Genomic DNA, 18,882 nt, shown 5'->3' with positions numbered 1-18,882 from the left:
TGTGACCGTATAATGTGTCACACACGTCACTCTGTAACGGTGGTAGTACTATCACTCAAGCATAACATGTAATTAATAAATTATAATTATAGTAAAGAAATTATGTATTGTAGGTCGGTAGGTAATAGGTTACGGATATTATAATAGAGTCAGCTGCAGCTGCAGGTGCCTGGTTGAAGTACCTCTACGTAGGTATATAATATCACAATAATGTAACATATTTTGTATCGTAACGCGGCCGCTCACCGCCAGGTAGATAGGTACTAACCAGTAACCAGAGTCGAACGTGCTACGACGACAACAATGCTGGTAGGGAGGGCGGACGGGCACCTGTTCTCGCCGGTTGCGTATCGCGCACTGTTGTTGGTACCTATATACGTATTATTATTATTATTGATCATCGTCATCATCATCACTACCATCATTATCATCATCATCATCGTCGTCGTCGTCATCATCGCACTTACTTGGAGGAGCCATACAGGTATATACTAAACACACTCCGACGACGACGGTCGCGAGCGGCTTTCACAACCGCTGCAACAGCGAGCACACGCGCATGCACACGCCGACGGTCGACGTTTCGCGTTTCGCGTTTTTGTGTTTTCTCCGCCGCCGCCGTGCGTGTTTCTCTTTTCCCGTGTCAGTACAGTCGCCGAATCCGTCGGAATCTCTCGCGTTGTACGCCACCCATACTTGGTACATTCGTCTTGCCCATATCGTCCTCGTCGTCGATCGTTTGTAACAATAATTGTTATACCAGTATCACTACGGATAGAGAGATCCGTGCTATTATTATTACAGCGGCGCGTACCTTTATCGATCGTCATTATTCGTCGACAATCGACTGCAGTCGATATAATATTATATTATTGATCGTGTACCTATTATAATATTGTAGGTAGTCTCAGTAAGGTAGGTATTATATAGTTATTATAAACAATACAGCCGCGCGCGCGCTCTCTCTCTCACACACTATTTCTCTCTCTATCTCTGTCTCTCTCACCCATCCGCGCCGTCCATCTGCCGAGGAGGACAAACGATAAATTTTATATTAAATAATAGTGTTGCAAATTGTGTACCGCAGTCCTCCGCAGTCGTCGGGGAAATTCGTGGACCGAAAAGACCTGAGGAGAACATCGCACATCATCATCAGCGTCAACGGCGTAACGACGACAACGAATTGGCACTGCACGCACATATACCTGTGGACACAAAAAAAAATTATATATAATTGTTACAACTGTCGTAGCAGTTCGAGGTGCCTGCGTCTTCACAGCCAGACAATTCAGCCAGATTTATAGATATCTCACCTGTTCACACATGTTCGTCTCGTCACCGCTGCCGGTCGTTGTTATCGAGGTACGTAAAACTCGCGATTCTGACGAAATCATCAGTGACAGATTTAATGGTTGTATAGGCTTATATATTTATTGTGTCAGAATAGTTGCAGGCAAACTTATTATAACTATTATAATATACCAAATTTGTTATACTTAAATAAATCCCAAATAGCAAATCTAAATGTTAGATCCGCCATTGATTGCGAAAAGTATCATAATTTACATTATGTACCTACAGTGTAATCGATATAAATCATTTATAAATATAATATTATATGGATAGTCGGAAAGACCAATAGCTAGGTAGTTACTATGTACCATAGGTAAATATAATCCGTCTCGATAGACTACGTCTGCTGTACCACGGATATTTCTGCAACAACAGTATTGTAGCAGCAATGTTCCTTTCACTGGAGTATGTCAGTATACGATCATAATATATTTTATATCTATATACCTATACACCGATATATATATATTCACCAAGATTAGACGTAGGTACCTACAATACAATTGGTCCAACACCTATTATTATTAATCCGGTAGGTACCTACCTATATTATCTATGCATAATATTGGTGTGATATATGTGATGAAAACCTCTTCAAGCCGAATGGAAATCGCAATCGCGTTTATTGCCACAACGCCGATATTAGTCATAAATATCATATTCATTTTATATTATTATAATAATAAATAGTCCATACGAGTATGCGTGTTCGCGAAATTTACTCGGAGACTTCAACAGTGTTATTATTATTATTATTATTTCATATACGTGTCTGCTCGGCGATGCTTCGAAATTCCAACGATTCGGCTTGTTTGATTCTGGTTCAAGAGGTTGTTGAATACTATATATTATGGTGTCCCAGATCTAATATGTACCTACCTATATTTTTACTTATAAGTTATAAGTTACTTAACCCTTAACGTGCTGCACTGGCTGTGACGGTACAATAATCGATTTTTGTCTGCTCGGAATAATCAAAATTAATTTGGGTGTACGCGATATGGTATATGCTTATATATAAACAAAGAACCGATTATAATACATACATAATACATTATATATTTAACGTACACACTGCAAATATTTATGTGAAAACGTGACGTAGGCCCTAATGGCACGGATTGCATAGTAAATACCTAATAGTTAATACGCATATTATTGTTATCACTAATTAATACGATACTAAATATTATATACCTATTTATATTATATATCCAGCTACATGTTGATGTATACCCATATGGCCGTACAATGTAATATTGTATTCACGCATTCAGGTTGAGATGTATATATACATATAGATATATTATATAGGTATGCATTATGTGGTGGTGAAAAACGTTCTGGAATGTCAAAACGATCCGCGCACATATAGGTGTGGCATTTTGATGACCTTCGGTATCCATTATTATGTTGTTATTTACTCATTCCGTGTGGCATAATAATAAAAATTTTCATAATATGTCACTATATTTAATATTTATTGTTCGATATTATGTATGTAGGTACGTACTTGTAGCTTGTACTTATATAGGTAGGCATTCGTTGTGATGTATACTTGCCTATATAATATTAAATACCTATATTCCCATTTCTATGTGTGTACCCTCGTATGGCCGATATAGGAAATGGTTCAACTGTTATATAAACTATGTATTACATATCTATTAAATACTAATATTATTAAATTTTAAAACTATTATTATATATATACCTGGTACCTACTAAAAATATATAAAAATTATAAAATATTGATATAAAAATAACAGCAAATAACCACCTATTATCTTTTTAGTTCCTCCGATAGTTAGGTACTGACATAAACTATTTAAATACCAATTAAAAAATAATCGTTTTATATAGATAGATTAATCTATGATCTACTGGACAATTTTTTACAATTTTAGATAATTATTGGTCAAATTTTGATTTTTTTTCCGTATCTAATCTGTTTTTGGCACTATATTATATTTCTATTAGTATTATAGTATGAAGATTGAAGACCATTTGTGTTGGAATTTATATATAATATATTGTATCACGAGACATCAATAAATTTAATTACCATTCGTGGATATGCTACATATCTGCATATTATAATATGTTAAAGTATACGTATAAATGTATTATAATATATACTAATCGGTCCAAATAGCCCTCGGATGTAGATAAATAAATCTACTCGGGTGAATGTGAATGTGTCTGTATACCGTATGGGTTCATTATCATATTATCCCGCAGTATGTCGAGGATAAAATGGAAATATTTACCTTTACTAAGCTGTACCTACTATATTATAATATACTATATAGCGTGAAGAGCTGTATAATATTATGAATTATGATGTTCATTTCACTCTCGCACTTTATTGACTAGGGCTCGGCATGGTCTGTTGAATTAATGAGACGATTGAATTTATTATAAACAATAGTACCCATCTATTTTATAAAAACCGTATTAATATCAAAATGTACATAATATAGGCACCTACCTATTAGCTGAATAAAATAAGATTTAAATTTAATGACTGCGACTATAAAAAAAAATTAACACTGGTGTTTTACTCATATTCCTTAATATAAACCCTATTTTAACCACATGACGTGTAAAACTAAGTCGACCGAAAGTCTTAAGTTACCATATTTATACGTAATTCACTCTAAAAGTCTCAACATTTCATACTAATCAGCGATTAGGTCATAACTTATAAGTCATAAGCATAATATAGTATACCTGCTAAAAATATGCAAAATAAATTGTTTTTAGTTTTTACACTTTTTCATTCGAGACTTATCGCATTATTTTCAGTGATTTGCTGTATATTATTTTAAAAGTAATTTTGATTTTAGATTATACAAGACACAAGTATTGAAGAACTTTTAGATAATTAACTACTAACTCGTATAATAATATAATATTATAATATGAAATCATAATTAATTGATAATTTATAAATGTAAATGTACCAAAGATTCAAAAGTGAAAACATACGAAATTTAATTCTAATTAAAAATATAGGTACATAATAGGTACATAAAATATAAAAGAATGAGCTGTTAAATATTTCAATTGTATAATAAAATTATTAAAATTATTTTTAACAATAGAAGTTTTTTTTATGATAAAAAGAACAATAATTGATTTTTGAGATAAAAAAATAAACGCATAACATTTAGCATTATACTATACTACGAGTACTACAGCATGATAAATAATTTTAGTTAAAATGTTAAATGGTAAATGATACTAACTACAAAATACTTAATACATTTTTAGTATAGTCTTCAATATTTAAGAAACAATTATCTAACTTGATAATTTGAAATATTTAGAAATTTAAAAGTGTACCTACTTATAACAAACATTTTTATAATAATACCAAATGCAATCAACAATCTTAAAATTAATTTAGGCCCTCAAACACCAATCAATTAAATGCAATTGAAAATGAAAGTTAGTTTTTCAAAATGTATAATATAGCATTAACTACCTATATATTATTATTAATTGCTAATTTATGCTATTCGACAAAAAATCCAAGAACCGAAAAATTAGCTGTCGGGTGGGGAGACGAATAAATTTCGATAAGAAACACTTTTACGATAACGATTTCTCTTTATGATTTACTCTAGTCTCTATCCTCCACCATCCTCGTCAATATCATCCATTCGGCGGTCGTTCACACTTCTCAACTTTCAATTAATTTCATATTAATCGAATATAAAATATAAAATTCATATAATCATATTAATCGAATACTGACGGATAAAATATTAGATAACTGATAAGCTAGGCTATAGTTATGTTATTATACATGTTAACATTCGAAATATAATACGTAAACATTAAAAAATTAAAATATATAAAACTGGATATAAATCACATGTAAAGACCACAAACGTTGGTTAACTCGAAATGTGTAACGTACCTACATAATATAGCCTTATAGGTAAGTCACAAGTCACACCTCGCTGATCAATTTTATTCATAATACTCTCATTTAGTAATATACTGTACCTATCTATACGACACATTTTACTATACCTATTTTAACATTTTATAAAATTGTCTTCCTCAAGTAAGTATTCCCGTACCTATTATGAGTTTCCGTAACTTTTACCGAAAGGTTAGTTTGGTCGTAGGTAGGTAGTAGGTACCTACTCGATTAAAATATATAATGAAATGATAATGACCTCTGATTTAATACGACCGCACAGGAATCTGTTGGCAACGTATTCAGAAAATAATATCACATTGGCACAACGCACTGTATGAGAATACATGAGTGTTGTAAAGTATTCAAACAAACGGTTAAACTATTATGTTTCATATAGGTAATATATTATATTAGTTACCAGTGAACATTTTGCACATTAATTTGTTTCATCGGAATCACGTTGACATTAATACTTGCTATATTATGCTATATGTATAGTTTTTGAAAATAAAAACGCCATAAACACAAAAAAGAACAATATGTTTGTAATAGTGTAACTGAAAAATAAACACAATATAGGTGTATATTGTTTCTCATAAATGTGAATTTACGATTTTATTTAGGAAAAAAATTAAACAGAAAGAATTTATAGTTATATTCTTATATTACCTCTATACGAGTGCGTTAGAACAAAACTAATATATGTATGTGCATGTACAATATACCCACATATGTATAATACGACATTTAAAATATAATATTTAATGTGTAATTTTTACATATTTATGTTGGTTTAAAATACACGAGCCTGTTTTTATATATTGTTGACCCACCTCTTGGAGTAGGTAGGTATCTACAGACTACCTATATAACTATATACCAATACGGCAATATGCTACGATTAGGTATACAGTAACATCCGTTGCATACTTTTAAAAATGTTATTCATAACACTATACCTTTTAACAGAACACTGTGACTACCGTTATATTTATATTTTATCAATCAATATTCAGTTGCATGCCTGTTTTAAATTTGTACGTGACAAATGCGAGCTAATCCGTGAAGAACATTTATTAGCATCTGTTTTTTTTTCGTGTTCAATAAATTTCCATCAACTCAAAAAGACTATAAGTCTATAATGACGTGGAGTACAAATATATTTTTAAAGTGTTGTTTACATGCCGTTAGTTGTTTCATTTTTGTTTAAAACAATATAATTTAAATCGCCGTGATAGGTATTATATTTTGATGTTTATATGAAGTACTTAATAGGTAATAGAATTAAATCATAAATTTAAACTATAACTATACCTATGTATTATTATGAACTACCATAATTAGGTATTGCATTAGTTTAAAATATGTCATCATATAATTCAAAATGTATATGAATATCAAATAAATAATAGTATTATTATATTACATACTACAATTATATTATACTTGGGGCTCATTGTAATTTGTAGTTTAAAATAAGCTTTATATATCGTAAAGTATTTTACAGAAAATATATTATTACAGATTTTATAGGCGAGATTTTGAAAGAAAATCGCATTTCAAAATATTATTATCATAAACTAGATGCATAGGTACGCAGACATATACGTAGATAACCTGCATGGCACAGCGTCCAACTGGTTATTATATACCTACTGCAGAGTGCAGATAGGTATAATAATATTATGTATTCCAGGTCTAGAGTTGAACCGTGTCAAGCATAGCTACATTCCGGATGGGTGACGATAGTAAACGGCATGCCAATTACACATTCTCTTAGATATACGAATACGATTACGATAGGTAGGTACAATATAACAGTGTTAATGGGCGTTGGAATACTAAATAGTAAATACCTACATATGCATTTGAAAAAAAAAATATGAACGTTTTTATTAATGAAAGACCGAGATGGCTGTACCGCATATTTACATTTTTAAACATTGAATTTATAACAGTTTGTCCCAAAATAGTTGTTGTAGAATAATATATCAAATTTATATGTTTCAAGGCAACCTATGAGTGTTGCAATGTCAAAGAAAGTGAAAGAATTAGATACTATAGTTAGTATTAATGTATTATCATTGGAGTTTCAGTTAAATGTATAATTATCGTTAATATATTATTAATGTAACGAATTGTTTCGAACAATAAAGAATGCCGGCTGTCTGAATAATGCGAAAGTAATATCCCCGAGTGCCGCGGCCGGTGTTTTATGAAAAACAAAATAATAATATAGTAGGTATAGTGCCTGTATGGTAGGTATAACTGATAAATCGATTTTATATAATATGTAAGGGTCTATATTGATTATAAAATAATTAAAGTTTAACAATTAAAATATAAAACCTGTTTATTTTGTGGTTTGTAGCGGAGCAAGGGAAGTATAGTGGTTTTACGATTATGTTTTTTTTCTCTGCGAACAACTTTTTGATCAGAAGTCTTGATCCTATCGGTATTTGTGTACCCACTTTCCAATAGGAAATCATTTATCTTATTGGTACTTTTGAGAAGTAGCTAATTGCTTAATTTTTTAACATTGTCGATAAACGCATATGAAATATATTTAAATATTAATCTTATTAGAAAAAACTGTCTAAAACGATAATTAATTCGTCATATAAAAAATAAAAGATTGAATTCTGAAATGTACGCCGAATACATAATTTAGTACCTACTTAATATATTATTGAAGCTGATAGTGTTAAATATTATTTTTTGAGATTGTACTAAATTATATTTTTGATCAATGTTAAACATAGGTACTGAAAACATAATTAAATAAGAATGATTAATCATTGCTTTCAAACGAAAAATCCCCATATATTGTAGATACCTCTAATCAATGAAGAGGTACACTCAAAACATACAAAAGAGCGATTCCCCCGGTTTTTTCATATCATTGAACGTAAAAAAAATGTACCCACATACTGTACTACCTATAACTGTAGGTATAGGGTTTGTTTTGTATTATTTATAATTTTATTAATTATATTTATATATTATTAAACTGATATTTTTCTTCTTCTATATAGTTGAACATTTAAATGATTATTATTGAACTATATATATTATATTATATTATATTAGGTTCAAACTTTATATTTTTCGGAAAAGTAATAATTTTATTGTTGCTTATTGATCTATTGAACATTGTTTTCTTACATAAATACAGCTGAATAGCTGATAAACAAAATATTACTACATGTCTAAAATAATGTCTCAAAGAAAAAAATTAGTTAAATACTTTTAAAAATTGTATTTTATAATATACCTACCTATTTGTTGTAATAATCGAAATTATATATATAGAGGTAATTACTCACATATTACGAGGTAATATAATTTCTTTCGTAGTATTACCTTATCTTACCCTATCTCGAAAATCGAAACTCTACCTTCTATTCTAAATTATAGAAGGCCAGGTATCGGGAGTGATAGGTCCCAGGATTGCACGACAATATAATATAATATAAATACTATGTTAATAGCAAATCATATTCACGGATCCAGAGCATAGATCAGGGGACGAGGCAACAATTTTGTTACTACACAAATACAATATACATTGGTTATAACTTATAAATACAGTATTTATAACTAATTGTAGTATCCAGTAGTACTGTAGTGGGAACTCATATTATGTCTTGTGGGGAGGGGTGATAAGGATTATTATATTGTATAACATATTTACATATTACATAACTATAATAATCTATATTCTATAGTAATCTATAATCTATAGTAATAATTCAAGTGCGTACCTATATAATTGTAATCATGATGATAGCTGATTTTATTAGTTATTTATTATTATTATATTATGATCTATGCTAGGTAGCCACTAGCCACTATACCATAATATTGTTGTATTTTATATAAAGAAATTCGTAAAACTTTAAATGTTTGTGGCCAAACGAATGATTGTACTTGCGATAAACCTGAGCCTGTGCCCTGTAGGTGTTTAATAAGTTGGTTATTTTGAGTACCTATTACATTTGAAACACAATCTAAGTATGTTGCCTAACAAATTTTACTCAAATTTACTAATATTGTGTTTTATGTATCAAATGTGTATATCTTCTTTAAGATTAGTAAATATAGATTAAATTATAAGACATCCACTTAAAATAATATAATTATATTATATAATTATATTATTTACTAGTAATAATCCTATAGGTATTCCTATACCTTTGAATAATTGTATTTAGAAGTCATTTAAAAAACTTAAAAAAATAAAATAAAAAGTTTTGTTAGTTTTGCTTTGGTATAAATACATAATGGTAACAAAATATTATATATTTAGTAATACAGATGGGTATATTATATTCCGATATTCGTGTACGATATAAATGTCAATATGTCATACGTTATCATTAGTAATTATAATCAAATATATACTTCCAAAAATCCTAAAAACAATACAAAAACAAAATATTAAGCAATAAATGGAATGATATAGATATAGATATGAATCTATAAATTCCTATAGATTGAAAAAGTAAAGTTGGCATTTTTTAAACAAATCATGGGTCTTTCAATAATTGATTTAATTTTACCTTACCGTCATCAAAATTTAAAACATCGACAATATTATTTTGACATAATGCTAATCTAATACATGCTAACAATATTATGTCGACTTTTAATACTCTCCAACCAGTCATCCATTTGAGTCTTTAAATTCGGTATTTGACAGTTTTCAGCGATTTGACGTGCTTTAGCCTATATAAAAACAGTCCAGACACTCTAGAAGTAGTGAAATTTTTGCTCTAGCACTTAGTTAACTTTTGAACAAGTCAGATTATTTTTTGATAATAATAACTAATTTTCACCACATATTAATAAATTATCATATCCTTGATACTAGTTGAATTATATATGAATTACAAAATATTGTTTCCATTTCTATGTTAGACAGGCTCCATGTCCCATTTTATTCGACGTAGTATCCTATTTCAAAATATATTAGGCTTGCCAGGATCGTAACATTTTCTCTTAAAATATAGGTTCCATATAACACAGGTTATACTACTGTATAATAATATTTTACCCGTGTATTATATTTAAGCAATTGTAAAAATATTTTAAGTGTAACCAACAGCCATGTTTATAAAACTATAACAATAAACATTTCATTTTGATAACATGATGTTTGAATATAATTATAATTAATTGAGAATTATATGAATCCAAAAAAATATTCATAACCTACCTACCTTATCGTAATCAATCATATAAATACATAATTATAATGTGCATATTTTTATTTTAGGCTTAGATGTTGCCTCAATTTACTGCCTTAAGAAATGCCTGGATTGAAAGATATGTCGATGCAACAACCAGGAAATAATAACAAAAGGTATATTTCATAATATTATGTATTTTTAACAAATATCAAAATTGAACATTTATATTACAGAGAGCTTAACGAAAAACCAATAATGCCTTACCACCGAAACAGCGTCAATTCAAATGGATACTCAACAGGTACACGATCATTCTAGTCATTTAAAAATTTAGTATTTAGACCACTGTAATTAATTATTTTTGTTTAAATTTCGAAGATGGAGGCCAACAAAGTATCGCTGGCGAGGAGAGGAACAGCGATGAAAATAATTCAGCCCCAACTTATGTTATCGAACATTTAGCCACATTTACAGTCTCAAAAAGTACTGGTATAGTTTACCCAGCAGATGGAATGAGGAGACTATTACACCTTGAAAAATCGAATGGTATTTGGTCACAAAAAATGCAACTGCGTCTCGATCAATCTTGGGTGTTGATAATGGATTTTGAAACGGGTGTAAGTGAAATCACATTGATGTCGAATTATGTTTATATTATTTTGTACTATATTTTTGGTTTAGGCTGTAATGGAACGATTTCCAATTTCATTAGTGAAGGAACCGACTGCTTTTACGAGTAACGATCCAATGGAAATTTATAACAATATTCTAGTATTCGTAGTTGGTCAAGTTGATTCACGATCGGAGATGCACATATTTCAAGTAAGAGAAAAGAGGTTATGGATTTAATACACTTTACATGTGCTTTATAGAACTTCTATAGAAAAAATATAATTATATAGGGTAATGTAGGAACTAGATAAATAGATAATACATTGAAAGTTTTTATTAAGAGTCTTGTCCTATGTTATGTTTAACTCTTTAGGAATGAAATTACTGAAAGTGCGCCTTAAAATACACAGATAGGCAAGATACACGCGATAACTGTCCGACCATAATTACAAGAAGCAACACGATTAACGAAAACAATTTCTTGAGAAAACATATCAAATTTATAGTTAAATAATCAAATTTGCAATACAATAATCTAATTGGACATTTTACGTAAAAATGCATGGTGTAGTTTTCAAATCATTTTGAACAATATCAACAGAGTTATAGCCAATTTAATAAGAAATTATTGTAGCGTATTTTCAACATTTTATTAGATAATATTCACCACGGCCCACATTACAATGCACTATCCGACATCTATGACAATCAATAAATAAAAAAAAATAAATAATACTTTACTCCTTTTTAAGAGAGAATATACCGCTTTCGCGCATGTCGAATGATTTGATTGATGCGTCGAGAACCACGTGATCACGCTAACAATGGGAAATTGGTGGGGAATGCGCGCCGCCGGACATAAATTGGTCGTCGACCGGTATATTTTCTTTTGAAAAGGAGTATAATGCAAAAAAAAAAGAAAAAAAGATCATTGTAAAACCAATATGTTCCCGAAATAATAAGGTGTCAGCAAAAAATGAGTGATATCCCAACAAAATCACTCCAACAAACACCATGTAAAAAGAAAGGCTCTAAAAGTTGTAATATCATTTTATAGGTAGCTAAGTCTTTAAACTATAGATATCATTTATGTTAATAATCTGCTAAAAAATTGATTTTATTGAATATTATATTTTATTTTATTTATTAATTTATTTTATTTTAATTTTATTTGAACAATAATGATATCTAAAGTTCAAAGACTTACCTACCTATAAAATTATATCACAACTTTTACAGCCATTTTTTTCTACTTAGCGTTTTTTGACATGGAGTATGGCGGAGTGTTTTTATTGGGTACATGTATCAAAAATAACAATACAAATATTATGATAATTATTCTTGCAATAACAATTAGGTTCTACCAAATTGTTAATTTATAATTCTAATTTGAAAATATACGTATTTTAAGATGGGGATTGCCTGTTGGTAATTACAATTTACATCGTTTTTTTTATTTCTTTTATTGAAGGTGATTCGTTAATATTTATTCCATTTTAAGAAATAGTACTAGATGGATTTAAATTAGATCGTTTAAATTTTTCTAATCGAAGATTGGCTCTATAATTACTATATGTTTCAATGTTAATTATTAGTATTTTTACAGTATAAGTTATAACACTGTCAATTGTCATTATCGGAAATAGATAATTATTTTATTGAATAAAGAAATATCTTAATGAAATAGTAATGTTTATAAAATAAAAATAAAAATTGATAAATTAAATAATAATTTGAATCTTAATATTACACCTTTACATAAACGAATAAAATAACTGAAAAAATTCAAAAAAAAATTTTAATTCTTTTCATTAAAAAATAACTATTTCTAAAAATTGGAAATATATCAACTTTTAACTCATGATATTCAAGAATTGCAATACAAATACTGAAATATCTATACCTAAATAGGCATTCCTAAATGAGCTAATAGGTCACTACCAATATGTCTTTGTTTTAAAAATATATTAACTATTTGATTATTGTGGTTGAAAATAAATTATCAGATATGCAAATACTAAGAAAAAAGGAATTGCCATGATAAAAATAGAAATAAAAAATTATTTTAAGATATTGGCTGATTCAGGTTTAGTTATTATTCACATTTAATAAATATAATATACATTTAACATGTTTATGGGTTTGTAATAGATTAATCATGTCATACAATATCAGGTTAGTTTTAAATTTTTTGATCATTGCATTTTTTAGAGCCAAAGCGTACCCGCTCAAGAATTAGTCGATGACCTAAAGTTGCTGAGGTCCGGAAAAGGAATTAATAGAAAGTCAAGACATGTACCACCTCCTCCCCCAACACCACCTCCAAATCCGCCACCAAATGGAGTCAGTGTACGAGAACAAGTGTCTGTTTTTAACGCTGTTGCTCATCGTTAGTTTTTTTCCTAATGTTTATATGACTTTATAAATTAAAGTATTTTATAATTAGTATAATTTATATTTAATTATTAAATGTTTCATATTCAATTAATGTTTAGTTTTAATTAATCATTTATTTCATATTTTAGACTCTGATAATATCACTAGAGTTGATGATGAAACAAGTTCAACGTCTAGTGAAAAATATGAGAGAGATGTTATAGTACTGAATCACTGCTTTGATGATATTGAGAAATTCATTGCAAGGTTACAACATGCAGCCGCTGCATCTCGAGAACTGGAACGTCGAAGAAGGTAATCTAATAATAATTATTTATTTATATTGTTTGATTTGTAATCTTACTAATCATAGTGCTATTTTGTTTAAAGGAATCGTAAATCCAAAAAGAAGGACATAGGAGACGGAATGCTTACAATGAGAGCTAAACCACCTCCAGAAATTGAGTTCATTGATATCTTTCAAAAATTCAAACTGTCGTTTAATCTTTTGGTAAAAGCGTGTTTATAATATAGATGCATTTTCTAATAATATTACGTCTAATTATTGAAAATCTACTATTATTAACAACTGTTACTTTCTAGGCCAAATTAAAAGCTCACATTCACGACCCAAATGCTCCAGAACTTGTACATTTCTTGTTCACTCCATTGGCATTGATTGTTGACGCTTCTCATGACACTCAATATAAACCGAATATCCCATCTAGAGTTGTATCACCTTTACTTACAAGAGACGCAATTAATCTCTTGATGAACTGTGTAACCAGTAAAGAAACAGAATTATGGCATTCTTTAGGCGATGCTTGGCTTATACCAAGGTATTTATAACATTTTTAGCATTTAAATTACCAATATTATTTTGTCATTCCCTTACTATTTCATCATGGCATTTTTCAAACATTTTACAATCTTATAATTAATTATAAAAATGATAGAGAGCAATGGAAAGGCTATGCGGCTCCTTACCATCCAATTTTTATGGATGGGTGGTCACCAGAGTATCCAATTCCAGTTTCTGATGACCATTTAATCAATGTTCCGACTACCGGTGCAATTGAATCAAAGAAATCAAGAGACGAAATTAAAAATTCAAATCCTGAGGTACACATTTAACGAAATTATTAAAACAATTGTATTTAAATATTATATTAATTATTTATTCGTATCCAATTCATAATCTGTTTTAGGGAGAATTGCGAGATACTTTATATCATCATCGTGATCGAGTACACGCTGGTGTAGGTGATGATAGCAGTGACTATTTTGAATATGAACACGAACAGTCAGCTATGATGGGCATCAGACCACAGTATACATTTAATACTGGTGGTAACTATTCTGGCCATCATCAAGAACAATTTGGACCAGATGATAGGTAAGTTTAATTGTTAATTTATAGAGAGATTTAAGTTGTTAAATAATTAAATTATTAGTAGTTGCCAGTTGGTGTCCAATTCAGGGGAAGTCAAAGTGTTTTTTTCCTGGGATCACATTGGCACAATTGAGTAGAGACTAGGAAGGAGAGGCTAGGCCTAAAATATTTTCATAGATCCCTCTCCAATCAAAATATATGTCACAAAAAATGTTTGCTTTATGAGCCAAAAAATTGGGTATGAGCAAGGCTGTTTCTCAAATTTGGCTATTTTCAATATGCAATAGATGCTGTCAATTTATTAAAGAAACTCAATATATTGGAAATGTATAATTTAAGGCAAACAATTTTCATTAAAATTAAATTAAATTTTAATTTGTTGATTATAATGTAAATTAATATTTATTATAAACCATTTTCAAATAATATACAAACTTATAGTAAAAGGCATCAGAGTATACAAAAATGATCACACAGATTAATAAATACAAAATATGAATGGTCCTCTTTTCATTTTGTATTAAAAGGCATGTAAAATAAGTACTTAAATAAGATTTGAAGATTTGCTACTGGTCAGTAGTTAATAATATAAATGCATTTAGGTCTGAATAAATGCCTTTTATCTGTCACTATTGAGATCAAACTTTTTTTTCAGAGATGATGCACATAGTTTGGAAGGCGAATCTGAACCCGATTTTAACACACTGTCGCTTCATAGTCCACCAAGAATGGATAAAGAACGTGCAGATAATATGGCGGCACGCAGTGACATATCTGCCGATTCAATTGAGCGTAATAATGCAAGTGGACCGGGAAGTGAGAGATTTGAAAGAGCTCAAGCTAGGTGGTTGGAAGACATGCGAGCTCGAGGTGTAAAAATAGTTCAAGTAACCTATCCGAGAACAGCAAATAATGACAAAGAACTATCTGTTGTACGTGGTGAATTGTTAGAAGTAAGTCCATTATAGTAATTAATAACATTTTAAGATTTAAATATTTAGTCAAGTATATTCTGACAATATTTTGCAGTGGAAATAAAGATACATATTTAAGAGACTCATAGTTTAAATATTTGTGTCTATGGTCTATCTGCTAATATCACTACAGATTATTTTCAATATTATTTAATTTATAAAAAAAATTAAATTTAAACAAAGTATTTTCTAGTAGGAATAGGTATCTAAGTACCCGTTTATTCTTAGAAAAATCATTAACACATTAACTGTATTTATTTATTTATTTTATTTATATTCTATATGACACGGATTACAAAATATTAGATGAATAATGAAGTAGATGTAAGCAAATGATAAATAAGGAATAAGTGAATTAAAAGTTTTTAAAATAACTTTGAATTTCAAATAATTAAGGACTTTAAATATATTTCTTAATTTTCATCTTTCTGGTAACATGTATCAGTATGAAATTATATTTAAATATGCAGCATTAATGTTTGAATATTGAATCTTACATTAAGATTAGTGTTAACTATAAAGAAAAATGTTTGAAAAAAGTTTTATTAAAAAAAAAAAACTATCTAGGCTATAATAGTCATGTTTATGAAAGTATATGAAATCAAACTCATACATACACATTATAGAAAGCAATATTTCCTATGTCATAGTGTTTGCATCATATCATTAATTCAAAAAAAGTTATACAAGTATGAAAAACATAACAGGATTTTAATACATTATGGTCTACGTCTTACGACCCAGAAAAAAATTTTTTTGTATAGTGTATAAACTAGGTTTCTTAACTATGAATATAGCATGACTAGTTTTTTTCGCTAGTACATTTTTTACAAACCCTAAAGGGTATGGAAGTGTCCTTTTTAAATCTTAAGAATATAAATATAAGTTAAAAATAAATGTTATATTGAAAATAATTTACATTTATCCATTGTAAATATTTATGTAAGTCTTACACTTTCATTGACTTTAGATTTTGGATGACAGTAGAAAGTGGTGGAAAGCTCGAAATAACCGTTCACAGGTAGCTCATGTACCACATACCATTGTTACGCCATTTAATCCAATGCTGGACTCAAACGATATATTTACAAATCCAGTGTACGCTAAAGGATATGATAAGAGATCAGCTTCACAATCACAAAATTATACACAAGTAAGTAACTTTTACTGCTCAATAATGTTATGAGTAATATTGTTTATGTGTATGACAAATTAATAATATAAACCTTGGGATATATAGATAGGTACTAGATATGGGTATCTTAGTTATTAAATTGGTATACCAATCACCTTTTATTAGTTTGATTTGAATTTATTCCATTTGGCAGCATCATTCAACCTATATTGTATGATTTCTGTACATTAATAATAATTTCCTGATGTTATTAGTTTTTTAAATATTTGTCTGTTAAGAGTTTCCTAGATTAGGAATTCTATTATCTAAAATAATACTTTGAAGTTTGTTGTAACTATATAATTCATACTTTTTTACAGGAGTCTATAAAAAGTGAATTTGCTGATCAAAGCATGAGTTCTGATCCATCCAGAAATACTTCTGTACCACCACCAGTTCCAGCACCAGCTGATTGGGTACGAAAAGAACGAATTGGTAAAAAAGGAGAATTCCGTTATTTTTAGTTAGTTAAAATTTATAAATATACTCCAATAAACCTTGATTGACAGTAATTTATATTATTATTTTTTATTTTTAAGGAGCATTTTTTTTTGTTTTTATTTGTTATAAAATTTGTTTTGTGAATATATCATTATAATAATTTATAATGCATGTTCTAGTTATGTAAGACATTTTGATGATTTTTAAAATTGTTGAGTTTATGTTTTTAATCAATTTTGTTGTCTTTTATACTATTATACCATTCTTGAATATAATATAATTAATAAATAATCCAAAAAATCATTTTAAACATTAAGAAAAATATTATTCAAGTTTTGGGTTCTTTTCATTTTAAATGAAACAATTTTTTTATATTTATCTATATACCAAAGTCACATGTTTTAAAACAGAAGAATGTATTATAGAGTTTTCTTTTCTTCTTGATGTCGAAATACGCAAAAAATATGTGCTAAATATATTAATTAATTGTATTGTATTCTAATGGGAAACATTATTGTAATATTGAAACTGTAAAAAGCATTATGTACATCATTTTATTATTATTATCCTATAACATTTTATGTAAATAACACACTTTTTTAAAAAGTGTATTAGTCTATAAAATATTATAATTTTTTTTAGGCAATTTATTAAAAATATTATTATTCAATTATTAAAATTATCATAACAATATATATTACTAAAACATTAATTTTTACTAATTTTATTTTAAAGCCAATTCAAAAAATTGATTAAAAACCATTTAATTATTTAAAAATCATATTATTTTTTATAAAGTTATTCTACTATATATGATAGATATAATTGTCTACTTCTATTTGTGACAAATGTTGTATATTTATATTTGTCATTTAGTTTTGGTTATTTAAATACTTCATTTATATACATTTAAACACAATATTAAGTCCAATTAAGTTGTTAACGTAAACTTATCAGATTTCATTTTTATAACTTAGTGTTTAATGATCATTATTAGTGTAAATATTAAATGTAGGCATCAATATGTTAGTGAATTATTTTATTATTAATATGCCTACAAAAAGTTTAATTTTTTCACTTAATAATCATTAAAATGTGTAAAATTAATAAATAAACATAATTATTTTTATTTCAGTATCCAATTGTACCTACTTAATATTAGTGAATTATTTACATAATACTGTTATTAGAACAAATTTAAATGTTTTATTTTTGTTATGCATTCGTATATTATATTTATACTTATTATATTATTTTTAATTTAAATACCATATATATTACAAAATATATTAACTCCAATACCTTTATATTATATATGTTTATTATTATATCTGTAGGTCATGGTTTTAACAAACATATTGTTAAATTAGAAAATTAAGCATTTTTAACATTGCATGAAAATAATATTGATACATTTATTTTGTCATTTA

General features: G+C 28.3%; 1 protein-coding gene across 2 annotated transcripts; it reads left to right on the top strand.

Moving 5' to 3' along the window:
• The first annotated feature begins 360 nt into the window (after positions 1-360).
• On the top strand, positions 361-18,184 carry LOC132935554 (epidermal growth factor receptor kinase substrate 8-like). Of its 2 annotated transcripts, none has more exons than XM_061002150.1 (15): positions 361-484; positions 1,088-1,362; positions 10,569-10,655; positions 10,716-10,783; positions 10,861-11,099; positions 11,164-11,304; positions 13,306-13,483; positions 13,620-13,785; positions 13,861-13,981; positions 14,074-14,309; positions 14,427-14,592; positions 14,679-14,866; positions 15,519-15,816; positions 16,808-16,990; positions 17,332-18,184. In XM_061002150.1, exons 3-15 carry the CDS (start codon positions 10,603-10,605, stop codon positions 17,473-17,475), a joined length of 2,181 nt encoding a protein of 726 aa, XP_060858133.1. In that variant the 5' UTR covers positions 361-484; positions 1,088-1,362; positions 10,569-10,602; the 3' UTR covers positions 17,476-18,184. The 2 variants fall into 2 exon arrangements, with proteins under 2 accessions (XP_060858133.1, XP_060858132.1); XM_061002149.1 differs by lacking the exon at positions 361-484 and adding an exon at positions 500-915.
• Positions 18,185-18,882: the final 698 nt, after the last annotated feature.

The sequence above is a fragment of the Metopolophium dirhodum genome, chromosome 1, assembly GCF_019925205.1.
Source record: "Metopolophium dirhodum isolate CAU chromosome 1, ASM1992520v1, whole genome shotgun sequence".
NCBI lineage: Eukaryota > Metazoa > Arthropoda > Insecta > Hemiptera > Aphididae > Metopolophium > Metopolophium dirhodum.
Note: the sequence above shows the minus strand (reverse complement) of the source record. Positions and strands in the feature narration are given on the sequence as shown.